The sequence below is a fragment of the Phyllostomus discolor genome, chromosome 1 (genome assembly GCF_004126475.2).
Source record: "Phyllostomus discolor isolate MPI-MPIP mPhyDis1 chromosome 1, mPhyDis1.pri.v3, whole genome shotgun sequence".
In the NCBI taxonomy this organism is placed as follows: domain Eukaryota; kingdom Metazoa; phylum Chordata; class Mammalia; order Chiroptera; family Phyllostomidae; genus Phyllostomus; species Phyllostomus discolor.
The window spans coordinates 192,772,966-192,795,684 of record NC_040903.2 but is presented as its reverse complement, the minus strand read 5'-3'; the positions used below and the strand labels follow the sequence as shown (position 1 = coordinate 192,795,684).

Sequence of the window (22,719 nt, the reverse complement as noted above, 5' to 3'; positions counted from 1 at the left end):
TTCAATCCTCCAACCAGCCCCCATCCTGAGGTTATCTAGTAATAACCTAAAATAAGTCACCTCATTCATATAACAAAAGTCACTCTAACTATAAAGAAATATATATTTGGTCTTTATCCCTGATTTTGGCCTGGAACATCTAAGACCACTGGAATTTCCTAAGTGATGAGAGGTGCTACCAATATCCTTCTCCTTCACCCGTCATAGTAACTCACATTTATGAAGTACTTACTGTGTCAAGCATGTTCTATTAACTCAGCCCTACGAGGTAGGTACTTGTAGTATCCCCACTTTACAACAGAAGCGCAGGAAGCTCAGACAATTGGCTCAGGCTCACGTGGCCAGCACATGGCAGAGTCATGATCTCAGCCTAGGTGGTCTAGCTTCAGAATCTTTACTCAGGGGCACTATGCTAAGCTGCTTCTCTATAAAACCCATTTCACTGTTTCATTTTTTGCTTTTAGCCCTGTCTTCTTTCCTCAATTTGCCTTTGGCAAATGACTAAAGAAGTAATGAAAAGAACATATAACAAGGTACAGAAGCTATAGTAAAATTTTTGCTTAATAGAAAATTGACCTCCAGGTAAATATAGGGATTTAATAAGTAGTTTGATGTAATTATCTAGTAGTTAACCCCAAAACCCTATCACTTAAAAATCCATGTAATTGGGGTAGAAGAATTTCAATTTCCAGACCAACTGACACCTATTTGTGTTTTATTTCAATAAAGTTAGACATTGAATATTAGTATTCAAGGAGGATTGAGATTTTTAAAGTTCCATCATAGGTTTTTAAAAATACCTATATATACTTATATTTAGCATTAGTACTTGATTCCTAGAATTCCAAAATAAGCTATAGAGGATCTTAAACCTTATCATTCAACAATATCTCAACTAAATTCTCCAGTTAAAGGAAAGGTTAAGACTGTCACATACAGAAGCATTCTAAATCCATTTCAGGTTTTCTTCCCTCAAAAAAGTATGTTAATTCTTAAATAGCACAATTGAGAAATGGCTAAACTATGAAAATAGAAACTGTGAAATTTATCTTGGATAGTTCAAAACAGGAACCACTTCAGATTCCAATTTGGTAGGTGTTCATTTACAGGACATCTAAAGACAGTTCCTTCTCATAGGTTTCAAAGGTATTTGAAGACTGTTTACCTCTGTAATATCCATGCTGTTATACTGAGTAAGCACAAGGCATGAGAGGTACTGTGAAAGGTAAAATGTCAGTGAGTCCCTACGGTGGGATGCCATGTGGCTAAGGCTCAGCTGCAGAGCTGAGTTCCTCTGCAAAAGGGCTCTGTGGCCTAGCTCCCAGGTTCCCCAACACCCATAATCATGTGCCAAGGCCCATGAGGGGTCGTCGCCAACATTTCCACCTATCTACAAGCAAGAGCATGGCAGGCACCCCTCCAGCGGCTCACTGGTGCCACCCACGACTACTACCAGCGCCGCCACCTGGGCTCTTCTTCCAGTAACAGCTCCTATGTAAGTGCCAAGTTCCCTGGGAACGCCATTGCCCACCACCCTAGTCGCCCCAAGGCTGACCTGGGTTACCAGTGGGCACACTTCTTTTTCAGGAAGTCGACCCTCCCTCCCATTGATGGTCACAGTACTGGAGTCCCTAGGGTACTTGGAATCTCCCCAGGCCTCCAGCAGCATGATCACCTGTGACCTGGCTCCGGAAGTCGCAAGGAAAGAGTCTGGCAGCCAGACCAGCAAAGCCAACACCAGGCCCCCATCCTGATGGCCACCACCAGCTGCTAGACCTCCAGAGCGCTAGACTCTTTTGAATGCCTTTCACACCCCTCCTCTACCCCCTTCCCCTCCTGACCCCACTCCATAGACTAGACAGGCTGCAGCAAGCAGAAGCAGCTGGGTTCTTTTATATCAGAATAGCAAAACACCAAAAAAAATAAGTTTTGGGAGCCCCCTCTCTACTACCCATGAGTCCTCCTGGTACTCAGCAACCGTGTGCCTTGCACCAAGTGGAAATTACATGACAAGCAGCCAGAAAAAAAAAATTCCTAAATTGGGGAGTTTAAAGGGTACATTATCAGTGGTGTTAAGAAGTTCCTAATGTGGGAAACTGAAGGTGCCTAGTTAGATCCATTTCATTCCTTTTTACACAGTTTTCATTAGGAAAAAAAAAAATCATCTAGTGGTCAAGTGCTTTGGACTGGTAATCAAACGGACTTAGTTTCAAATCCATTTCTACCAGCATTTGTGACCTCTCCAAGCCTAAGCATGCTGATTTGTAAAGTGAGGTTTAACAGCATCTATCTCAGTCGCATCCTGAAGCTTAAATACGATGATGCAAATCAGTGCCGGGTACACAGAAGGAGCTCAATAAGTAATGTGCACATAAGTTTCAATGATGCTTATCCATATAACATCCTAGAGAAAGTTTTTTAGGAAAATAATATTGAATCAGATTACACTAAGATTTCATTTGATCCAAATTTAGTTTTATAAGCAAAGATACTTAGAAGGCAATAACCTTGTAAGAAAATAACCTGAAAAAAGACAAAGTTAAGGAGTGCTTTCCAGATATAGGTAAATTACAGAGAATGCAAACTTTAAAATATTAGAATTTAGAAATGAAATTTCTAACAGTTGTAAAAAAAAAAAGTAAAATCTATTGTATAACCCTAAAAGAATAAAGGTGAAAGTCTTTAAAAGTGCAACTTTGCCAAATCTATTTCAAAAAGAACCAACTGCCAGGAAAGAAGTATACTGAACAAATTTGTTCCTTACAAAAAAACCTTTCATTTGGTGTCAACTTAAAGCCCTAATGATATTTATTATAAATGAGTCAGTTATAATTAGACAACAGAAAAAACTTCTACACGAACAACAAAACACAGCTTCAAATAAGAATAAGTATAAGGGAGAACAGGAAGTTAAATATTAAAGAAAGTACTATAAGGCAGAGAGAATAAAGGAAAAGCCCTGGCCTCTCCAAATGGAACATTCATGCATAGGAATGCCAACCCCCAAACAAGACCCTTCCACATTCCAAATTGCTGAGGAGTTCCCATGTTAAAGGGAAGTGGTGGTGGTAAGGGGTCATCCACTATTATAAGTCTGTTCCCAAAAAAAAGAAGTTTAAAAATTATAACTTACAACAAAGTTATAAAAATTAAAACCTCAAAAGTCTTCATAATCAGTACTGAGAATAATCCTCAATGTTTTAAAAAATCCTTATTGTGTTCTAAATACGGTGTTAAGCCCTGTGCTTATACTATTTCATTGTAACCTCTCAACAGTCTTATTAAGATCATTTAACAGAACAAAGTTGGATGATGTTAAATAGCTTGCTCAGTAGTGACACTGGTTTTGAACTATATATACTACCTCTCTCAGACAGTACCTTTGGAAATTAGTGCATTACTAATCATCTTAAATTCTTTATTAAAGAGTAGCACCACTTTCATCTGCATACCTATGGATTTGTACCGTTTTAACCCATGAAAATTGTGGCTTTATAATCCAAACTAGTCTACAAGAAAAGTACAAAAGTGAAAGAAAGTCTTCGAACAATTTATAGCAATATGATCATTATAATTAAGGGAGTAACTGTCTCTTCCACTTAGTAACACTACATTTGGGCCTGTATTTGTATGTTTTCCCCCGCTTCACTATCTTAGTGTTTCATTTTTACAAATATATTGGGTCTTCAATGGAATGGCAGTTAAAACAAAAGCTGTCATTTACCAGACAGAGGAACACTGCCCTAGAGCTCCGATGCAATCGCAGCTCGCACTCCGTTACCAGCTCTGTGACGAAAGAGACATGCTCAGGTAAACTACAACCCTCAGATAGTACAGCTGAAATCCCCCTCTGGCTGTCGTTTATATCTTAACTTCATTCATCAATCAGGTCACCTGCTAAATTGGGTTTTTACCAGGTAATGTTAAGTTGTACCTTCTCAACCTACACATGTATTTCCATTTAAAGCCGAAGAAAACTGCTTATTAACAATTGAATCAAAAAACATAAGACAGTGCTAAGCTAGTGAGTCCAACTCCCTTACCAGACGGGACCTCATCTGCATAGAGCATGTTTTGGCCTCCTTTACAAGTTTAATTTTCCCCCTTCCCATATGCTCAGGAAAACAGCATCTTGTTCATCGGTTACTTATAAATGCAGGAGAGTCAGAGATTTTTTTTTCCTTTGTTTTACAAATCATTTGGGCATGAAGGTACAGTCACCAGGCCAAAGGCAAGGAAGAGAAGTTACAAAAGCATCAAGAAAGTTAGTTTAGGGGCAAGGAATGTTGGAGAAAGTGACAGAGGAATCAATGTCACGTAAACTTATCGATGGTTAGATATGGCAGGTATACATCACTGCTACAGTAATTTCAGACTACCTGATTTTAACTCATTTCTAAATATCAATCCTGCCATGATTAATGGTTTTTTTGATCTTTTATTCCTGCTGAGACACTCTGAAGAAAAAAGTATTGAGTGACAAAGCAGCAGCTAGATTAAGAACATAAATAAAAAGCATATTGTTTCATGTAAATGAAAGTGAACTGTGTAACAAATTAGGTTTATTGGTCTTCCTATTTATGATAACACTAGTCCCTAAGAAAAGCTAGGAATGGGGGGAGTTATTTTCTAAGGGTAGAAGTTGTGCTTCCCAGCCCCATGATGAAGTTTATTTTTACAAATTTATCATCTCACTATTTTCACAATACTTTGGTCGATAGTAATAATATAATTTACCTAGAAAAAATGCTCAACTACAAGACAGAAACACCAGTTAAATTCTAAAATGCCTTTAATTTATTTATAACGTTCATTTTATTCTAACAGTTCAAAATGCATTGTTCCTGCTTTAATAATAAACAGTTATTACAAATGCCGATTTATAGCATTTTAAGACCCACAGTTGGAAAAGACCACATGACTATCAATTTAGAATGACAGAACATACAGATTACTTTTATTAATGGCCTACTTAATTACATCACTTGTGTACAAATTTCCTTTCAGTGAAAAAGAAAATAGCATATATCTGCTTATTGGAAAATAAACAGATAGTTAGTTACCCAAGATAGAGAAAATACTGAAATTGGAAAAGTCCTAAGCATTCTATAGAAATAATAAGTTTATTTGAATTATAATTCTTGATAAATGTCACCTCAATAAATTTTTAAATATACGAACCAACTTAAGCTCATAAATATCAGCCCCATTAATGTCAATTCAATTCTAATGTAGTTATAAGAATATATGATTTATGTGAGAGGAAAGACAGCAGGCTCACAAAGTACTGGGCAGGCAGGTAGCTAAAAATGAGTTCAGTAGGCTTCACAGCCAAGGGTACAGAGACAATCTACTGCTACTCAGCTCCAGACAAAAGAAAAATACAACAATAAAATTAAACACTCCACTAATATAACTAAGTCTGCCAACTAAATTTGGTACATAGGCTACCAGTTTGCTACCTCTGCCACAATGGACAATGGCTACAAACTGCTCTGAGACTAAAAAACTTAGACTTAAAAAACAGCTCTGGAAGACTTGCTTTGTGATGATAAAGACACAATACAATATACAGATAATGTACTATGGGACTGTGCACCTGAAACCTATATAATTTTATTAACCAATGTCACCTCAATAAATTCAATAAAAAGGTAAAAAACAAAATAAAACAAAGCCCCCACAACCCCAGCTCTAATTCTAACATACTTTATGACTTTATCCAAGTTACATAACCTGAGTCTCGGATTCCTTATGTACCTCATTAAGTTTTTTTAATGAAGTTAGGTAGTGTACATGCTCAAAAAAATGTAGCTTAATGTTAGCATGAGATGCTGAAGGCTACAGATACAAAAAGGAAAGGGCAAAGGAGCGGCAGCAATTCAACCCTCCCTTCCATCTGGCTGCCGGCTTAACTATGTTTCAAACTCACAGGGCCTGGTCTCACTTCCTTTCCCATCCACAGGCTATCTTCAAAGCCTGCCTGTCTTTACCTTTCCTTTCTATTTTGGGATATTCTTTCCCCTGTCCTACGAAAGCACTTTCAGGACTGGCAGTAAAACTAGGGCCAGGCCAGACTCATGAAATCCTGTTCTCCCCAGTGTAACTATTTTTCCTCCCTAAAGGTTTGAGCACTGTGCACCTCATGCACTCTTCATGACAACCTGCAGAACCTATCTCCCTTTCCACTGGGCAATGCTTTCATCTGTCTTTCTTCCCCTGTCAGTTAACTTCTGTTCAAGTAATGACAACTAACCAAAGTGTCAAAACATATTAGCAAAAATTTCATTTTTAAGCAGACTTAAAAACACCGAATATCCATTTCAATGCTTTTCTTCTTTAAAAAGAAAAGTGAGTTATGAACAATCTAAGTTTTTTATTTTGAACAATCTGTTTTTTTAAGTATTTTTTCATTCATTCTAATACAAGTATCCAAAAAACTACATTTCTCCAAAAAATATGCTTGAGGCTTGATTCTTTCAAGGTAAGTTATATCAATCTTAACTCATATGAGCGAATAACATTCACTATTTATAGTTCTTGTCGGCAATCATAAATCTTCATTCCTTGAAACTTCTGAAAATCAAAAGACTGTTATGGTGCCTTTCTCCAGGAAAATGCACAGAGCTCCAAATTCCTGTATGCAATTTCAGGGAGTTCGAGTACTCCAGAATCTGCAGTGGATCCAGCCACCCAGGTTAAAAACTCAAATGCTGAATATGAAGTTTGCTTCTATTAGTAAATGTTATGCATCTTTTTAAAAACATAAGTCTTCCTTAATAAGACCTTTAGCTCTCAGATTAACTGGGGGAAGCAGCTACCCTTTACAACTGTCACTACTTTCTAGCAACCATCCTGACAGCTGACAAAAAATTGCAAATTTCTTACCTCCGAGAAATTAACAGCCAAGGGAATGATTCCAGCCACGTAACATCCCACCAACATAGACAAAGACAGCAGACTAATGGAGATGAAATCATCCATTCTGCCTTCCTTTATTCACCCACCACCACCAGACTACAAATTTTCAGTGGCTTCAAAGGTTCTTAAATGCGTGTGGTGATTCCAGGGGAACAAGAGGGACTTTCCAGTTCTTTGGTTCTCCCAACCAGCAGATGTGTTCACGAGGCACCTTTCTATTGAACGTACCTGGAAACAGCCCCTTATGCTGATATTAGCACCAGAGAGAACTTTCAGCAATCTTAGGTCTCCGCCCCTGGGTTTTCAGATGCCAGTCACTGGATTCCGCTGGCTTAACAAAGATGGCAAAGTCAATGGGGAAAATACACGAATGAGCGATTTCTTCAATGGTCGGAATGAGGGTGGCACAACGGGCCCACTCTTTCACAGACAACGTTGAAGGTGGCAGCAGAAAGGAGGAGGAAAACCCAAGCGAACTTGTTCGTTCTCTCGGCAACCCTAGCTCTTTGGGCCACCCTGCCAATGATCCCCTCAGGCTGGGACCAGCCCACCAGTCTCGGCAAACTCTCCTCCGAGTCTAGAAGGAAAGGAGTCCAGTAAGTCTCTAACGATGGGTCTTAGGGGTTCAGCAGCGAATCCGATACAAAGCTGTTTCTGCCCTATACCCGGTGCTGTCCATATTACTCCACTCCACTGGGCTTTGACCCGGAGCTACCGATACTACAGCAGCCATGGCCGCCAAGTGGCACCCCTTCATTACATTCACTTCCGGATTGCCTCACCGCTCCGCCTTTAAAGGGTACTTCCGGGTAACAACCGACCTATGGCGGGATTCTTATACTGCCGCCATTTTTGAGTAGGGCAAAATGAAACATGACTTGTGTCACTGTCTACATCAGTGATCACTTTAACTGTATACCTAACAACAAGAGAGGGAAGAAAGAGTTCTGGAAAAAATTATTTTTTAAAACCTTCCGAAAGTCTCCCTGTGTATCTCATAGCCCTTATCCAAGATGGCTGAAACAGAGTCGGAATCTGCTCTAGCTGCCGGAAATACGTGAGCCTCTATGGTCCAAAAGGCTTTTTCGCGGTGTGTTTCTGACGACTTCCGGCGGCTCCTCTCGCGGGGGTTGGCTGTTGGCGGCGTTGTGGCTAAGCTCGTGTGAGGTGGTAGTGTCGGCGGCAGCTGCAGCGAAAGAGTTTGGCACGATGGTGAGACATTCCTCAGCGGCTTCCCGAACCCCAGCCTTCCGTGTGATCCCATCCCGGTACCCCTTTTACCCAGCGCATCTAACGGGAGCGTGCTGTCCCCAGCCCTCCAGCTTGTGGGTCGACCTTTCCTCTTCCCGCCGCGGAGATGCTGGGCCTGGCACTAGGCCCTGGAGCCCGGGTACACCCTGTGGTTGCGCGCTTTCTCGGGATGGCTGCTTGGTAGAGGCACACGTAGGGATGCTTCTCTTTCCCTCCAAACGCCCTGGCTTACTGTAGGAACAATGGCCGAGGGAACATCTGAAAACCTGTTCCCAAAGCTAACGGTTGGAATATATTGCACCTAGGATGTGGGCCAAGAAAGGTCGTCTTTGTTTTGTAGTGTGCGTTCGCAACTATCCCCTCTTTTTGTGTGTGTTCTACTTTTTGAGAAATAGAACTTTTTCTCTTTTCCAAGACCCCTAGAAGCCTGGTTTGGCGTTGCTCTCAGCCTTTAAGCCTGATCTTACACGGATTTACATTCTCTTGGGTGTGGAGGCTGAAAAGTAGGCTCAGCTGAGGGTCCAGGTTCCTTAAAATCTGACCTGGGTAGTCAAATGCAGTGGGTGGGTAGGTTTGGTTTTTTGGGTGGTTTTTTTAAATCCTCAAAAAGTAGATGCACACAGATTAAGAAGTCACTACAATTTTGGTTTTGTGGTTGCTGCAGTTACTGTTAACAAGTTATCCAGCTATTGGGAAGGGCACTTTTTCAAGTTGTACTTTTCTGAATTAAGCTTTTTCATTATTTGACCCCGCACAGTCTCCCAGAGAGGATTAGGAGTTAGAAGATTGGGTTTCCAGTTCCCGTTTTGTCATAACCAGCTGTGTGACTTTGGGCAAGTCATTTTACAGTATCTCTGAGTTTCCTTTCTCTGCTTTTTACGTCACTATTTGATGCTGCATTAAAATGCTTAGATTAAGATCTGAAAAGGTGACAGTTCACGTCAACTCATTTCTCGGGCAATTGTCAGTGGTAATTCCTTATAGAATTAGAAGTTAGAATTCATATTTGATTACTAGTTCAAAAGTCTTTTGCTTTACTGGAGATACAAGCTTCAGTTTCAAAGCTAATGAGCAAATTGTATATATTGTATTTCTCAGTAGAACTACTGAGAATTTAGGGTTCATGTTTGTGAGGCTTGAAAAAAAGTAACAGACAGATTAACATTCATTGGAGTGAATCATAGCTGCTTGGTAATCAGAGAATAGAGATTTTATTAAGATAATTTTGTGAAACATTTTTTCTGATTACATTTAATGATATTTTTCTATTGTGGCAAATATATAAATATATATATTTATATTTGATTGTACTTAAATTTTGTGTATACAGTGGAACCTTTGTTCTTGAATTTAATTCATTCCGGAAGATTCTTGGAGAAGCAATGTTCAAAAATCAAATAATTTTTTTCCATTAGAAACCATGTAAATTGAATTAATCCATTCCAAAGCCCCAAATGATTCTGTTTTAACCTTTCTTATATACAGTACATGTTTACTTTACTGTTTAGTCTATAAACACTTTAAAAACAAAAAGGACATGAAATGTATTGGATAAGTGAAAGTTTAACAAAAAGGAAATTAAATGTACAGTTAAAAAATGAAATCTATGTACACATTAGCTCTTGATGACTGGATATGCAGAGGAGGGGTAGAGGGATGTTACTGTTTGGAAGGGGAGTCCCCCTCCACAGACAGAGTCAGGCCGTGAGTCTCCTGGGGTTCTTGCGGCTCTCTGCTTCACTAGAACTTGCTTCAGGCTCACTGGCTTCTCACAAAAAACCTATCCACTAATTGTTTTTGCCTGCCTTTTAACACTTGCCTGAAGTGAAACACTACTTGAAGAAGTTTATCACATAATTTGCTACTTCTTTGTCAGGGTGATTGACATTTCTCAGAAGATCTCTTGTGTTTCTCCCCATTTACCAAGCATTTCCTTGACTAGTGAAGTAGGAATATCCTCCCTTCCCTCTTCTACATCTTCAATTGCAAATTGAATGAATGAAGTTGGAGAACCCAGGTTACATTGTATCAGCATGAAAGGTTTTCACCTAACAACCTAGACAATTTTTTCCTGCGAACAACTTGTAGAGAACTGAGGTTTGACTGTATGTATTTATATATTTTTTTTAAGTATGTATTTTCTCCCGAGAAAGAGGACCATAAGGAAATTAAGGACTAAATCTGTCCCAAAGAAGGAAAAAACCCAAAGACAAATATATTTGAATTTTTAATAAAACCAAAAGATTCTGAAAGTGGTTCCAATAAAAAATGACCAAAACTGGTTTAGAAGGTACAGGAAAGCACTACCACTTCAAAATAATCATTGTGACTATGGTTTTGTAAATTTGGTCATTTATTTGTTTAGTAATGTTTACTTTTTGTCTTTGAGCAGTAGGAATTGAAAATAGTGGGATTTCATGAAGAATTTTATAGCATAATTGAATTTCTCAAATGTGAGTTAGAACCTTATAGTGAAATCACATTTTTCCCTTGCAGTCTCACACCATTTTACTGGTACAGCCTACCAAGAGGCCAGAAGGCAGAACTTATGCTGACTATGAATCAGTGAATGAATGCATGGAAGGTGAGTTTAAACACTAATCAAGGGGAAGACATATTTTTTCCCCTGACATTCACCATTAGAACATATGTCATTTAAGAACTGGGTTTGATTTTTCCTCCAGATTTCTTGGGTTGTTCACTTGAGCAGGGAGAGTGGGTATTTAGGAATGTTGTTAACAAATGAAAATTAGCTCCCAGAATAAAGGCAAATGGAACTAAATCAGTATAATTTCTTGTGCATTTGATAAGTTGACACCACCCTGAAGGGAACTATTAGCCCTTAATATTTCTTTACTTGGTGAACCATTAGATGAGAACACAGACATTAGATCCTCACAAATGGCATTTCTCCATACATTGAGTTGTTACATCATGTAAACCATTTGTACCTGCCCTGCACCCTTGTGGCAAATTGTCCGTTCTTTCTCTATGAATACTTTTTTAATCCTCACCCAAGGATTATTGATGAGAGAGAGAGGTCAATTTGTTACCTCCTGTATGTACCCCAACCAGGGATTGAACCTGCAAGCTTTTGGTGCTGAGATGAGCCACCAAGCCAGAACTCCTATAAAGATTTTTATATTCACTGTTTTTACAGTTAAGCATGTCCCTGAATTTGTTGCTGTCCAAAGCTAACTGGATTCTACTTAAAATCTGTTCATTTAAAGCGAGCCAACAATGGGTAGACCTGTGAAAAAAGCTACTTGTAATACTTAGAGACAGCTTCTAGGTCACTGGTACCATGTCTTCCTGGTTGCCATCAAGTTCTGCTCTCATTTTTAAAGAAAAGCAAGGCTCTTTTCAGGTCCCTTTCTCTGCTGACATTCCCGCTTGCCATCTAGATAGATTTTGTTTGCCTGCTGCCTCAGCAGATTGTTGCCTTACCTATATTATGTTTGGCTTTTTTTGTTGTTGTTGTTACTTTTTTTAAAGATTGTATTTATTTATTTTTAGAGAGGGGAGGGAGGGAGAAAGAGAGAAACATCAATGTGTGGTTGCCTCTCACGTGGCCCCCACTGGGGACGTGGCCTGCAACCCAGGCATGTGCCCTGACTGGGAATCGAACCTGCGACGCTTTGGTTCGCAGCCCGCACTCAATCCACTGAGCTACGCCAGCCAGGGCATGTTTGGCTTTTAATTCTGCAATACTCTTTACTAATCTTCACTAATTTTTGTGAAGCATAATGTTTTTTTAATTTGTACACTTTATTTCTAGAGCAGTTTTAGGTTTACAGAAAAATTAAACAGGAGGTACAGAGAGTTCTCATATATTTCCTCTCCCCATCCTACCCTACACCACTATCACCAACAGTTTCCCCTATTAATAACACCTTACATTGGTGTGGTACATTGTTTACAGTTGATGAAAAAGTATTGATACATTATCATTATTAACTGAGGTCCTTATTTTACATTAGGATTCATTCTTTGTGTTGTATAGTTCTGTGGGTTTTTTCTTTTCATTGATTTTTTTTTAGAGAGAGAAATAAACATTGATTTGTTGTGCCACTTATTTATGCATTTATTGGTTGATTCTTGTATGTGTCCTGACTAGAGATTGAACCTGCTACCTTGGTGTATCAGGATGACGCTCTAACCAGCTAAATTATCCAGCAATGGCCAGTTCTGTGGGTTTTGACAAATGTATGTCAAGTATGCACCATTACAGTATCAACAGAATAATTTCACTGCCCTAAAAATCCCCTGTGCTCCACCTATTCCTCTCTCTTCCCACCTCCAAAACCTCTGGCAACCAGTGATCTTTTTAATGTTTTCGTAATTTTGCCTTTTCCGGAATAGGGTTGGGATTATACAGTAAATAGCTTTTTATCACTGAAGTATTCCATTGTATGGATGTACCACAGTTTGGTTATCCATTCACCTATTGAAGGACATCTTGGTTGCTTTCAAAGTTTTGGCAATTATGAATAAAGCTGCTATAAACAATTCGTGTACAGGTTTTACTGTGGATATTAGTTTTCACTTCCTTTGGGTAAATAACAAGGAGTATGATTATTGGATCATATAGTAAGGCTATGATTAGCTTTGTAAGGAACTGAAACTGTCTTCAGAAATGGCTGTATCATTTTGCGTTCCTACCAGCAGTGAATGAGAGGCCCTATTGCTCTGCATCCTTGGCAATGTTTGGTGTTGTCAGTGTTTGGATTTTTGTCATTCTAATAGGTGTATAATGCTATCTTATTATTTTAATTTGCAGGCTTCCTAATGACACAGTCCTGAGCATCTTTTCCAAGTGCTTCTTTGCCATCTGTGTATCTTTGGTGAGGTGTCTTCAGATCTGCCCATTTTTTAATTGAGTTGTTTTCTTATTGTTGAGTTTTAGGAGTCTTGTATATTTTGGGTAACAGTTCTTTATCACATGTGTGTTGCAAAGATTTTTAGTCTGTGGCTTGTCTTTTCACTTTCTTGAAGCATAAAAAATTTAAATTTTGATGAACTCCAACTTACATATTTTTTCTTCTGTTCCTTGTGGTTTTAGTGTCATACCTAAGAAGCCATTGCCTTATACAAAGTCACAGGGATTCTTTACAAGGGTTTTATAGTTTTGGCTCTTCCATTTAGGTCTCCTAGCCATTTTGAGTGAATATTTATGTGTTCTGTGAGGTATGAGTCTAGCTTCACCCTCTTGTATGTGAATATACAGTTTTCCAGCACCTTTTGTTGCAAAGACATTCCTTCTCTGTTGAATTGTCTTGGTATCCTTGTTGAAAAGCAGTTGACCATAAGTGTAAGGGTTTGTTGTGAACTCTTGTTTCTGTTCCATTGATCTGTATGCTGTCTTTCTGCATAAACATTACCACGCTGTTGTGACTGCTATCGTTTTGTAGTAAGTTTTGGAATTGGGAAGCTTGAGTCTTCCAACTTTGTTCTTTTTCAAGATTGTTTTGGCTATCCTGAGTCCCTTGTATTTCCTATTACATTTAGGGTCAGCTTGTCAATTTCTGCAAAAACTCTGATTTTGATAGGGGTTGCATTGAAGCTATAGATCACCTTGGGGAGTATTACCATTTTGATATTAAGTCTCCCAATCCATGAACACAGGATATTATTTCATTAATTTTTTACTTTCAATGACATTTTGTAGTTTTTTTTTTTTAATCCTCACCCGATGACACTTTTTTTATTGCTTTGAGAGACAGAAACATTAATCGGTTGCCTCCTATTATGTGTCCTAACTGGGGATCAAACCCAGAACCAGGCATGTGCCCTGACTGAGGATCAAACCTGCAACCCCTTGGTTCACAGGATGATGCTCCAGCGAACTAAGCCACACTGGCCAGAGCTTACACTTATTTTATTAAATGTATGAGGGGTGGGGGGGGTGTGTGTCTTTGTTTTGGGTGTTGTGTTTTGTTTATTTGTTTGTTTGTTTTTTGCTACTATACACAGAGCTATTTCCTTTTCAGATTATTTGTTGTTGGGGTATATAAATACAATTGATTTTTGTATATTGACCTTACATCCTGCAGTCTTACAGCACTCATTTAGTAGTTCTAATAGATGTGTATGTGGTTTCCTTAGGATATCCTGTATACAGGGTCATGTTATCTGTGAATAGAGATAGTGGCACTTCTTCCTTTCCAATCTGAATGCCTGTTATTTCTTTTTCTTGCCAAGCCACCCTGGCCAGCACGTCCAGTACGCTGTTGTACACAAGTGGCGAGAACAGATACCATGCTCTTCCTAATCAGTGGGAAAGCATATAGTCTTCCACTATTGAGTGCAATAGTAGCTGTGGGTCAGTGTAAGTACAGACATACCTTGGTACTTGTCAGCTTCAGAACTCATCAAACCCTGTACTCATCGCATTTTGACGAGAAAAAACTTCAGGCGCTAGGTGCTTGCTCAGGGCTTGTCGCATTTTCTAGAACTTGTATGAGTTGTGACGCTGCCCCACAAGAGAAAATGCTTCATCGTTTGGTACTCATTGGTTTCGGCACTCGTCACAAGTTCCAGAACAAATTAATGAGTGTGTACTTGAAGTAGGATGGACTGAAGTGGGTTATGCTTGCTTTTGTTAGGAACAAGAGGCGTGTGTCACTGGATTTAAAAACAATGTGCTCTGTAGATAATTAAGTTAATGCAGGCTTGCTATGAGTGACTTTGATGATTTTATTGTCTTTATTATATTTGAGTACTTATTACATGTGCTAGTGCTTTTTGTGCATTATTTCACACCATCTTCATAACCGTTCCGAACATACTATTATCAGATACTATTCACATACTATTATACATATCTCCATTTCACAGGATTCAGGAGATGGAGTCAAGTCTCTGGATCCAGAGTCAGTAATCTTAGACACTCTGTTAGGATCATCTCTTTCTCGTTGCCCGTTTTGTTTTGTTTTTGTTACCAGGTTTTGTGGTTTTTTGTTGTATGTGTGGTGGTGGCTTTTTGTATTGTATTGTATCAGAATTTGAAGCAAAATAGAAAAGCATCTGTTTGTCATTCCTCATTCCCAAGTGTGGTGTTTCTTTACTCTGAGGCATTGGGAATATTCATTTATTGGAAAACCTGGTAAGACTCTCAATGTCCTCACTTGTCTGAACCATCATATGACAAATCTTTAAAGTTCTTTTAGATCCAGTGGTTGAAGTAATTAATCATTAAGGCACAAAATACCCACATTTTGGTGAGTTTATAAATTTTTTTTTAAAGTCCTAGTGGTAACAGTTAAAACAAATGTTACCAACTTACTTTCTTTTCCCAGCCCAAGTTTATGAAAATTAGTATTGTGATATTAACATACAACACTAACATCCAGAGTATGCAATTATAAGATCTTCGTTTTCCCTCCTCCCCCCATTCTTTTAGGTGTTTGTAAAATGTATGAAGAACATCTGAAGAGAATGAATCCCAACAGCCCCTCTATCACATATGATATCAGCCAGTTGTTTGACTTTATTGATGACCTGGCAGACCTCAGCTGTCTCGTGTAAGTATTTACCGCCAAGTCTCTTACATTGTATTTTTCTATTGTTTATTCATCTGTGTGAGGCAGTTTATGGTATTAGGAGCTTACTTTGTGCCTGACACTGATCTTTTCATTTTAACTACTAGGTAATAATATTTCACTTACATCTGGCTCATAAATTAAGTTGGCAACGTAAAGATAAAGGCATGGGAAAACCTAAAGAACTTTGCTAATTGATACAGTTAGTATGCAGAGAGAATACTAATTAAGAAGTTCAAAGTCCTGATTCTTTGTTCCTTTAAATCAAACAATCTTTTTTCTTAGTTTTTCTTCCCTTGTAGTCTTTGTCTCTAAAACAGTTGGCTTTGGATTAAAACTTAGGTTTTTTTGTCTTCACGACATTGCTTTTTAAATGTAAATATATGCAGGACTGAAATGGAATTTAATTTTAATCCTACTCAGTGTTAACCGTGTATATTTTGGTATGTTAGAATGAGATTTTTAGACCCATATGTTTTCTATTCTCAAAAATTTGTCAAGTTAAAAATTTTTCTATGCCAGACACTGTGCTAGAAGCAAATATGTTTTTCAGTGGTGAAAAATATGTAGGTCCTAATTTTAATATAAAAAGCTCAGAAAACGGTAAGAGGCCAACAAAGCTGCAGTTGTTAGGCTCATGAGAAAAGGGGAACTGTAGGCAACCAGCAAGGAGGAGAGCAGAGAAGTGGGGTTAGAGCTGGAGGAAGATACAAGGTGGGAGGAAGAGTTGTGAGTTTGAAGGCTGATGATAAATGATCTAGTAAAGAAGGAGGTGGTTTTAGACAGGATCTTGGATGGTTTGTTGATAGTAAAGTAGGAAGTGCAGACAGATGTGGAAGTTTGGGGAAACTGTTTTCTGATTGTTTTAGCTATCTCAGGGAAATGGGACCAGGGATACCCTTGAGAGGTAAGGGTGAGGGGAAAGGTGTTGAAAGTTTATGAAAAAAAGGAAAGGAATAATCTAGGAGGGTGAAAAGATTGGGGAAATGTGTGATTTATGGGGTATCTGATAATGAATTTAAAATGAAGTAAGTCATTGTAGTAATGGGGTTTTCTCCAGTCATTCTTAACCTGATGGTTACAGGTAGGAGTTGACAAATATAAAAAGTTAAGGGTATATGAGGTCTGTCCACAAAGTATCCAGCCATGTAATAATGAAAGAGACCTTTACTGAAGATACAAGAAACATTGTACATAGGGCAGTGACATCATACCTCAGTCCCCTTCAGAGTAGGCACCTTGTGACCTCACACAGTTCTCCCAGTCGCCATCAGCTGCCCCATCATATTTTCCTGAATCTCATCAATGGTGTGAAACCTCTTCCCTTTCAAAGGTGATTTTAGTTTTCAGAAAAGCCCGAAGTCGCAGGGAGCCAAATCTGGGCTGTAGGGGCACTGAGTCACCTGGGTGATTTGATGTTTTCCCAAAAACCTCTGCATGAGACATGAGTGGGCTTGTAGCGATGAAGCTGCCAGTTACCAGTTGTCCATAGCTGTGGCCTTCTGAATCACCCAAATAGTTTCCACAGAGGAATGTTCAAGCTTGACACAAATTTTGATGCAGATTCGTTGCTCTGCTCGCTCAGTCATTTTGAATATGACGGCCACACAGTACACATGCTCACTCAGTGATGTCTACCACCCCCACTGATTAGTACAGTGAAGTCGTCGTTGTTCATATTGTGTGCATTCCAGTCCTCTCTCCTTCGCTGCCAGGTTACGTTGATGTTGCACAGTTATATTAACAATGGTTGGACTTTTTCCAGACAGACCTCATATGCAAGGGAGTATTGTGCAACGGACTGAATGACCATGAAATGTAATTAGGGGTTGGGGTGGAGTCAAGACAGAGTTAGAATCAATTAATTATAGGTCTGGGGAGGGGGGGACGGGGGTCAAAGGGTTGTTGAAGTTGGACTATTGGGAAGTGGTAGTGATCAGAGAATGAGATGCTTGAAATTGGGACATTGAAGTTGCTGGTAATGACAAAGTAAAGGGGTCTGGCTGAGGAAAGGAAAGAGACAAGGTCACTGAAGGAGAAGAGTTCAAGGAACTGAGAAGCCTAGATGTTGACAGAATTATCTACTGGATATGAAATCACTGATAACATATTTACTTTCTAGACTTTAATCTGAGAACAGGAGCTTTGTTTTTATTCACCGCTGTATCCCCAGTACATAGAATAGTATCTGGAACATAGTTGATATTGAGTAAATACTGGTTGTATAAATGCATGTCACTTATATAGTTTGAGGCGTAGCTTTTTAAAATTCTTGCAAGTTTCCCTTTTCCTTTGTTTACATTACAGCTATATTCTGAATTGGTAGGGTGGTTAAACAAAAATGAAGAATCTGACTTACATCATGCTAGATTTTGCAGTGTTCATATGTATGCCCTCACTTTACTTTTTAAATGAATTACTGATTTTATTTTTTAAATTAATAGCTATTGTGATTTTATGAAAATCACCTATTGAGACATCGGGTATCCTGAGGCTTAGGGACATGGTACTCATTCTTGACAGGTGGGGAGTTACTTGAAACTAAGGGTTGTGTTTTAGTCACCTTTTGAGAGGTGTAGATAAGAGTTAGCTGGAGTTTCAGATTTAGCCAGCTGAGTTTGAATGCTGACTCTATCATTTTCTAGGTGCCTTGGTCAAGTTAGATTAATATTGCTAATCCTCAGTTTGCTCATTTGGAAAATAAATTTACTTCACAAGACTAGTTGTGAGGATCCAGTGCTTGTTTAACACAGCAGATTGGCTAGATAGCAGGAACTCCATTTTTAAACAGATTGACAAAATCAGGCCAGGCATTTGTTTTGTTTTTTAATTTTTTTTTAAGATTTTATTTATTTTTAGAGAAGGTAAAGGAAGGAGTAAGAGGGGGGGAAACATCAATATGTGATTGTCTCTCAAGCACCCCCTACTGGTGACCCTCTGGTTTGCAGGCTGGCGCTCAGTCCACTGAGCCACACACCTAGGGCTTATTTTTAATTACACTGAGTCGATTGGCTATTTAAAATTTGCCTTGACTCAAATGATAAGTTTCAAATACCACAAGTAACTTAAATTGTGCTGTTAACTAACAAAGAGGTGTTATACTGGCTTTTTTGAAAGTGAAAATTGCACAAAATAAAAATGGTTTTAAGAGATACTCTGTAAGTATGTCATTAACAATGGAACATAACATTTCTTTGTCATTAAATGTAAACTATAAACTACATCTGGCATGCTAAAATAATTTCTAGTATTTGCATTATTAGTCTACCTGAAAAATTATAAATTGTAGCTTATGTTTCTGTTTATAATGTTGAAACTTTTTTGGCCTCTGAAAACTTGCAAAAGAATCAAATTTAGGATTCAGAGCCATCTTGCCCATATGACTTTCTTATGTCTCTTTTCTTGCTTGAATATTCAGGAGAAATACAGTATTGTTTCTATAAAGTCCACACATTGTCATGGCACTTCTTATCACAGTTAACAAGCACATCTTGCTCCTCTCTTTATTTAGGGATTGTGAACTGGGCTGTTGTTTACTCCGTAGACCAAGAATTGAATACAATTTGATTTGTAAATGAACTGTGTACTTGTTTCTATTAAGTGTACTTGACAGTGACATAGGACTTTTTATAAGGTGAAAATAACAGCCTTTTGACATATAGCTGTTTTTGTTTGTTTAGAGACAAAAGGGACAATTTTATCCCTAGTTATTGTAACAAGGAGGTACTCCTAATCAGGAAGACACCGACCGCAGTAAAGACACAGTTGGTTTTGCCGCTCACTCCTACAGCTTGTTCTTTTATAAACCTGTATTCATTGAGCAAACACTAAGCTAAAAGATTCATCTGTGCCAACAGCTTGGGATTTTATAAATATATTTAACATTTAATTGTCTCATTTTCAAGCACCAGTTAACAACCATCAACGTAACAGCTTTCCATAAAGAAAGCATTATTACTTTTTCTTGAGTTGGAAAATAGCCTGGAAGTTGATGGATTCCTAAATGTTCGCTGCCAAACTGATTGGGGGGAGGGAGGTCTAAATAAGACTGTCCCACCCAGATAGAATAGTTCTGAAAAATTCTGTTCCTTTTTTAGTTCTTTTTCTGGGTTAATATAAATATTATAGTCTATTCTACCATACTTTGAAGTAGACTAGATTAGTACTTAGAAAGCATGAAAAAAGGATATTCAGAGAAAATTGTTCTACTTTTTAGAATTTTCTTATTTGGTTAAACATTTTGCAAAAGTAGAAAGCTTGTGCATTTTTAATAAGCCATTCAGGGGAATAATATGACAAAGCCTTTAGTTTGTTTCTCATGCCAGAAATTGGTTAACAGTGAGGACTTTGCTCGGGGGTGTTTAAGCTTCTGCTACTTGCCCAAAGCACTTAGCTAATAAGCCGAAGTACTTCTTTAAGCCTTGGTTTCCTCCTTTATAAAAGGATAATTGCACCTCCTCTCACAGGGTTGTTAAAAGTATTGAGTTGATTTAGATGAGCACTTAAAGCTGTACCCAGCAGTTGGCAACTTTTTAATAGGTACAGTATCTATGTAACTTTTTGCTAAGAAGGTGAAAAATGAAACTTTGGATAAAATGAAACAATAATTGATAAATTAGATACTTTGTTTTCCTAGGGCAGCAGTTTCCAACTTTTTTTCATCTCCTGGCACACGTAAAATAATTGCTACATTATGTGGCACACCAAAAAAAAAAAATACTACATTTTTTTTTGCCAGTCTGGCAAAAAAAAAATAGGTATGATTTTGATTCATTTACTTTGGACAGCTATTGTTGTATTGGCTGCTGTCATTTTTGTATTTGACAATTTGAGGGAAAAGAGGTCAGTGTCCCTGATTAAAATAGTCAGGTATGGCATGTTTTTAAAGTTCTTGCTGCACACCATTTAAAAAGCACTGTCCTGGGGTATCCCTGAGGTATTACTTTCTAGGCAAACTGCATTTTTGCCTCTCTTGAGTGCCATACAGTGTTTCCACCAGATAGTGCACATGGCTGTGAAACACTGGGATATGCTTTGTGTTTGTGCAGTCTTTTCAGGATTTTTTACCCCAAAAATGAATTTATTGCATGCTCAGCTGCGATTTCAGTTGTAAGTCAGATAAATGTTTCTATTTTTTGAGTTCTCTAAAGACATCTTGAGTGATTGGCTAGTAAGTGATACTTTGGGCTCCTAAAAACTTGGAGTCCCATTGGAATTTCATTGCCACTGTTAGTCCTGACCCTTCTCTTATAAGAGCCATTTTGGAGTTTGTTATCTTTTCTAATAATTCTCCACTCACCTCTAGCATTATTTATTTTGGGAAAAAAATTTAAATATAGGTGAAAAGATTTCTTTTTGTTAATACATTTTGGGAAAGAAGTCTTTGTGGCAATAATATGTTTTTAAAGGTTTTTTAGTTAATTAAAAATAAATTTAGGAAATCTGAAATTGTGGTACTAGTGAGTAGTTTTGTTTTTTAATTACTAGAGGTACTGTAAAAATAGTGACTGCAAGAGAACACACAGTTTCTGGTTGGACTCTTTTAAGACAGAGGTGGATAAACACAATGAGCATTTAACTTAAGATTGCCAGGCCTTGGTTTCTTTTCTGCTATAAGATAGTAGGTGATCAAAAGTTCATATTGCTTAAAAATTCAACAATTATGTAATTGGCTCTTTTACATTTTTTTAAAGTTCATGTATGAACATGTATATATCTGTCACACCATTGGGCAGTTATAATTTGGGGTTTAAAAAATGAAAATAATTGACCATTGTAACTTTGCCTATTACTTTTTTGTTCCTCAGTTACCGAGCTGATACCCAGACATACCAGCCCTATAACAAAGACTGGATTAAAGAGAAGATCTATGTGCTCCTTCGTCGGCAGGCCCAACAGGCCGGGAAATAGTTAGTTGTGCTGGGAGAATTAGGGTTTGGGGTGGGCTTGGAACACAGGTGTGTACAGCAATCTGTAGTGGAAGTTTTGTACTATAGTAATCCTGTTTCCATTTTGGTACACTCTAGTCAGGATTGAATGTGTTAGATGAAATGTGAGGATCTTGTTCAACCTGAAACTCCCATCACCTATTTTTTTTTTCTTTTTTTTTTTTCTTTTTTTTTTACTTAAACATTGTTATGATGATTTTGAAGGGTTTTACTTTGTCAGTTAATGTTCATATCTGCTTTGTAACATTCACTGTACTAACCCTTCTTCAAGTTGGGGTGGAGGGTGGTGACACAATTTAGTTATGTCCTAAGATAAAGTCTTAGTACAAAATGAATAAATGTTCTTTAGTTATACTTTTCCCCTGAGTGATTTTTTTTGTCCCTGAACATTGATTATTTTTGTGAAACATTATCAGTTTTGAAATTGATGGGCTGTTACAGAATTTCAATTTTTCTGTGATTTGCTCAATGTGAAGCTGATAAGCTTTACCTTATTTTCCCAGCCTTATATAAGTAGATCTCATTTGTGGATCAAGGTTTGTGCCTACTGTGGACACAGACGTTATGAAAGACTTTCCAGTAACACGGTTTGTCTGCAGCAGCAGCCAGGTCAGTTCCTTAGCTTTTGTCATGTGCTCCTGTGGGAAGGCCTTGTGCCCTTCTCATAGCCTTTAGCAGCTGAGTACCGATTACCACTCTTGTATGGCAGTGTAAAGAGAGGGAAAGACCACAGCAAAGTTCAAGATCCTCTTGCTTTCGATGTAGAGTGTGCTCACTTTGTGACTTACACATACACTGTACTGTGTCCCAGTCATCAAGGATGCAGGCGTTTCCTGATTCTGCTGTTGTGACTGACAGCCAATGATACCTTTGTGCACTATAAGTTTTGCAGGTTTTCTGGAGGCTTTACGAGTGTCCCTATATTCCCCTTATCCCGGACCCTACTTCTGCATTCTTTTGTTTTATGCACAACCAAATTCTAAGAATTTGTATGTGCTCACTTTTTCTACAGAATAATTATTCTGTTAATGTCATCACTGCATCAAAGGGCTATTAAG

The 22,719-nt window shown here is 38.2% G+C and overlaps 2 protein-coding genes across 3 annotated transcripts in view; one reads left to right on the top strand and one right to left on the bottom strand.

Annotated features, from left to right (window-relative positions):
* Positions 1–7,695, bottom strand: part of SLC39A9 (solute carrier family 39 member 9) — a 42,276-nt gene extending 34,581 nt beyond the window's left edge. Inside the window, exon 1 of one of the 2 annotated variants that reach the window (XM_028505538.2) lies at positions 6,889–7,695. In XM_028505538.2, the coding sequence (XP_028361339.1) occupies positions 6,889–6,984 (96 nt within the window). In that variant the 5' untranslated portion in view covers positions 6,985–7,695. The remainder of the gene's footprint in view (positions 1–6,888) is intronic. The other variant, XM_028505541.2, reaches the window with a different exon arrangement.
* A 309-nt stretch (positions 7,696–8,004) lies between these two features.
* On the top strand, positions 8,005–22,020 carry ERH (ERH mRNA splicing and mitosis factor). Its single transcript, XM_028508120.2, has 4 exons — positions 8,005–8,133; positions 10,669–10,756; positions 15,575–15,695; positions 21,521–22,020. Exons 1-4 carry the CDS (start codon positions 8,131–8,133, stop codon positions 21,621–21,623), a joined length of 315 nt encoding a protein of 104 aa, XP_028363921.1. The 5' UTR covers positions 8,005–8,130; the 3' UTR covers positions 21,624–22,020.
* Positions 22,021–22,719: the final 699 nt, after the last annotated feature.

Coding starts and splice junctions, on each gene's coding strand:
- ERH (XM_028508120.2), top strand. Junction 10,757..15,574: donor AGTGAATGAATGCATGGAAG/GTGAGTTTAAAC, acceptor CCATTCTTTTAG/GTGTTTGTAAAATGTATGAA. Junction 15,696..21,520: donor GCAGACCTCAGCTGTCTCGT/GTAAGTATTTAC, acceptor TTTGTTCCTCAG/TTACCGAGCTGATACCCAGA.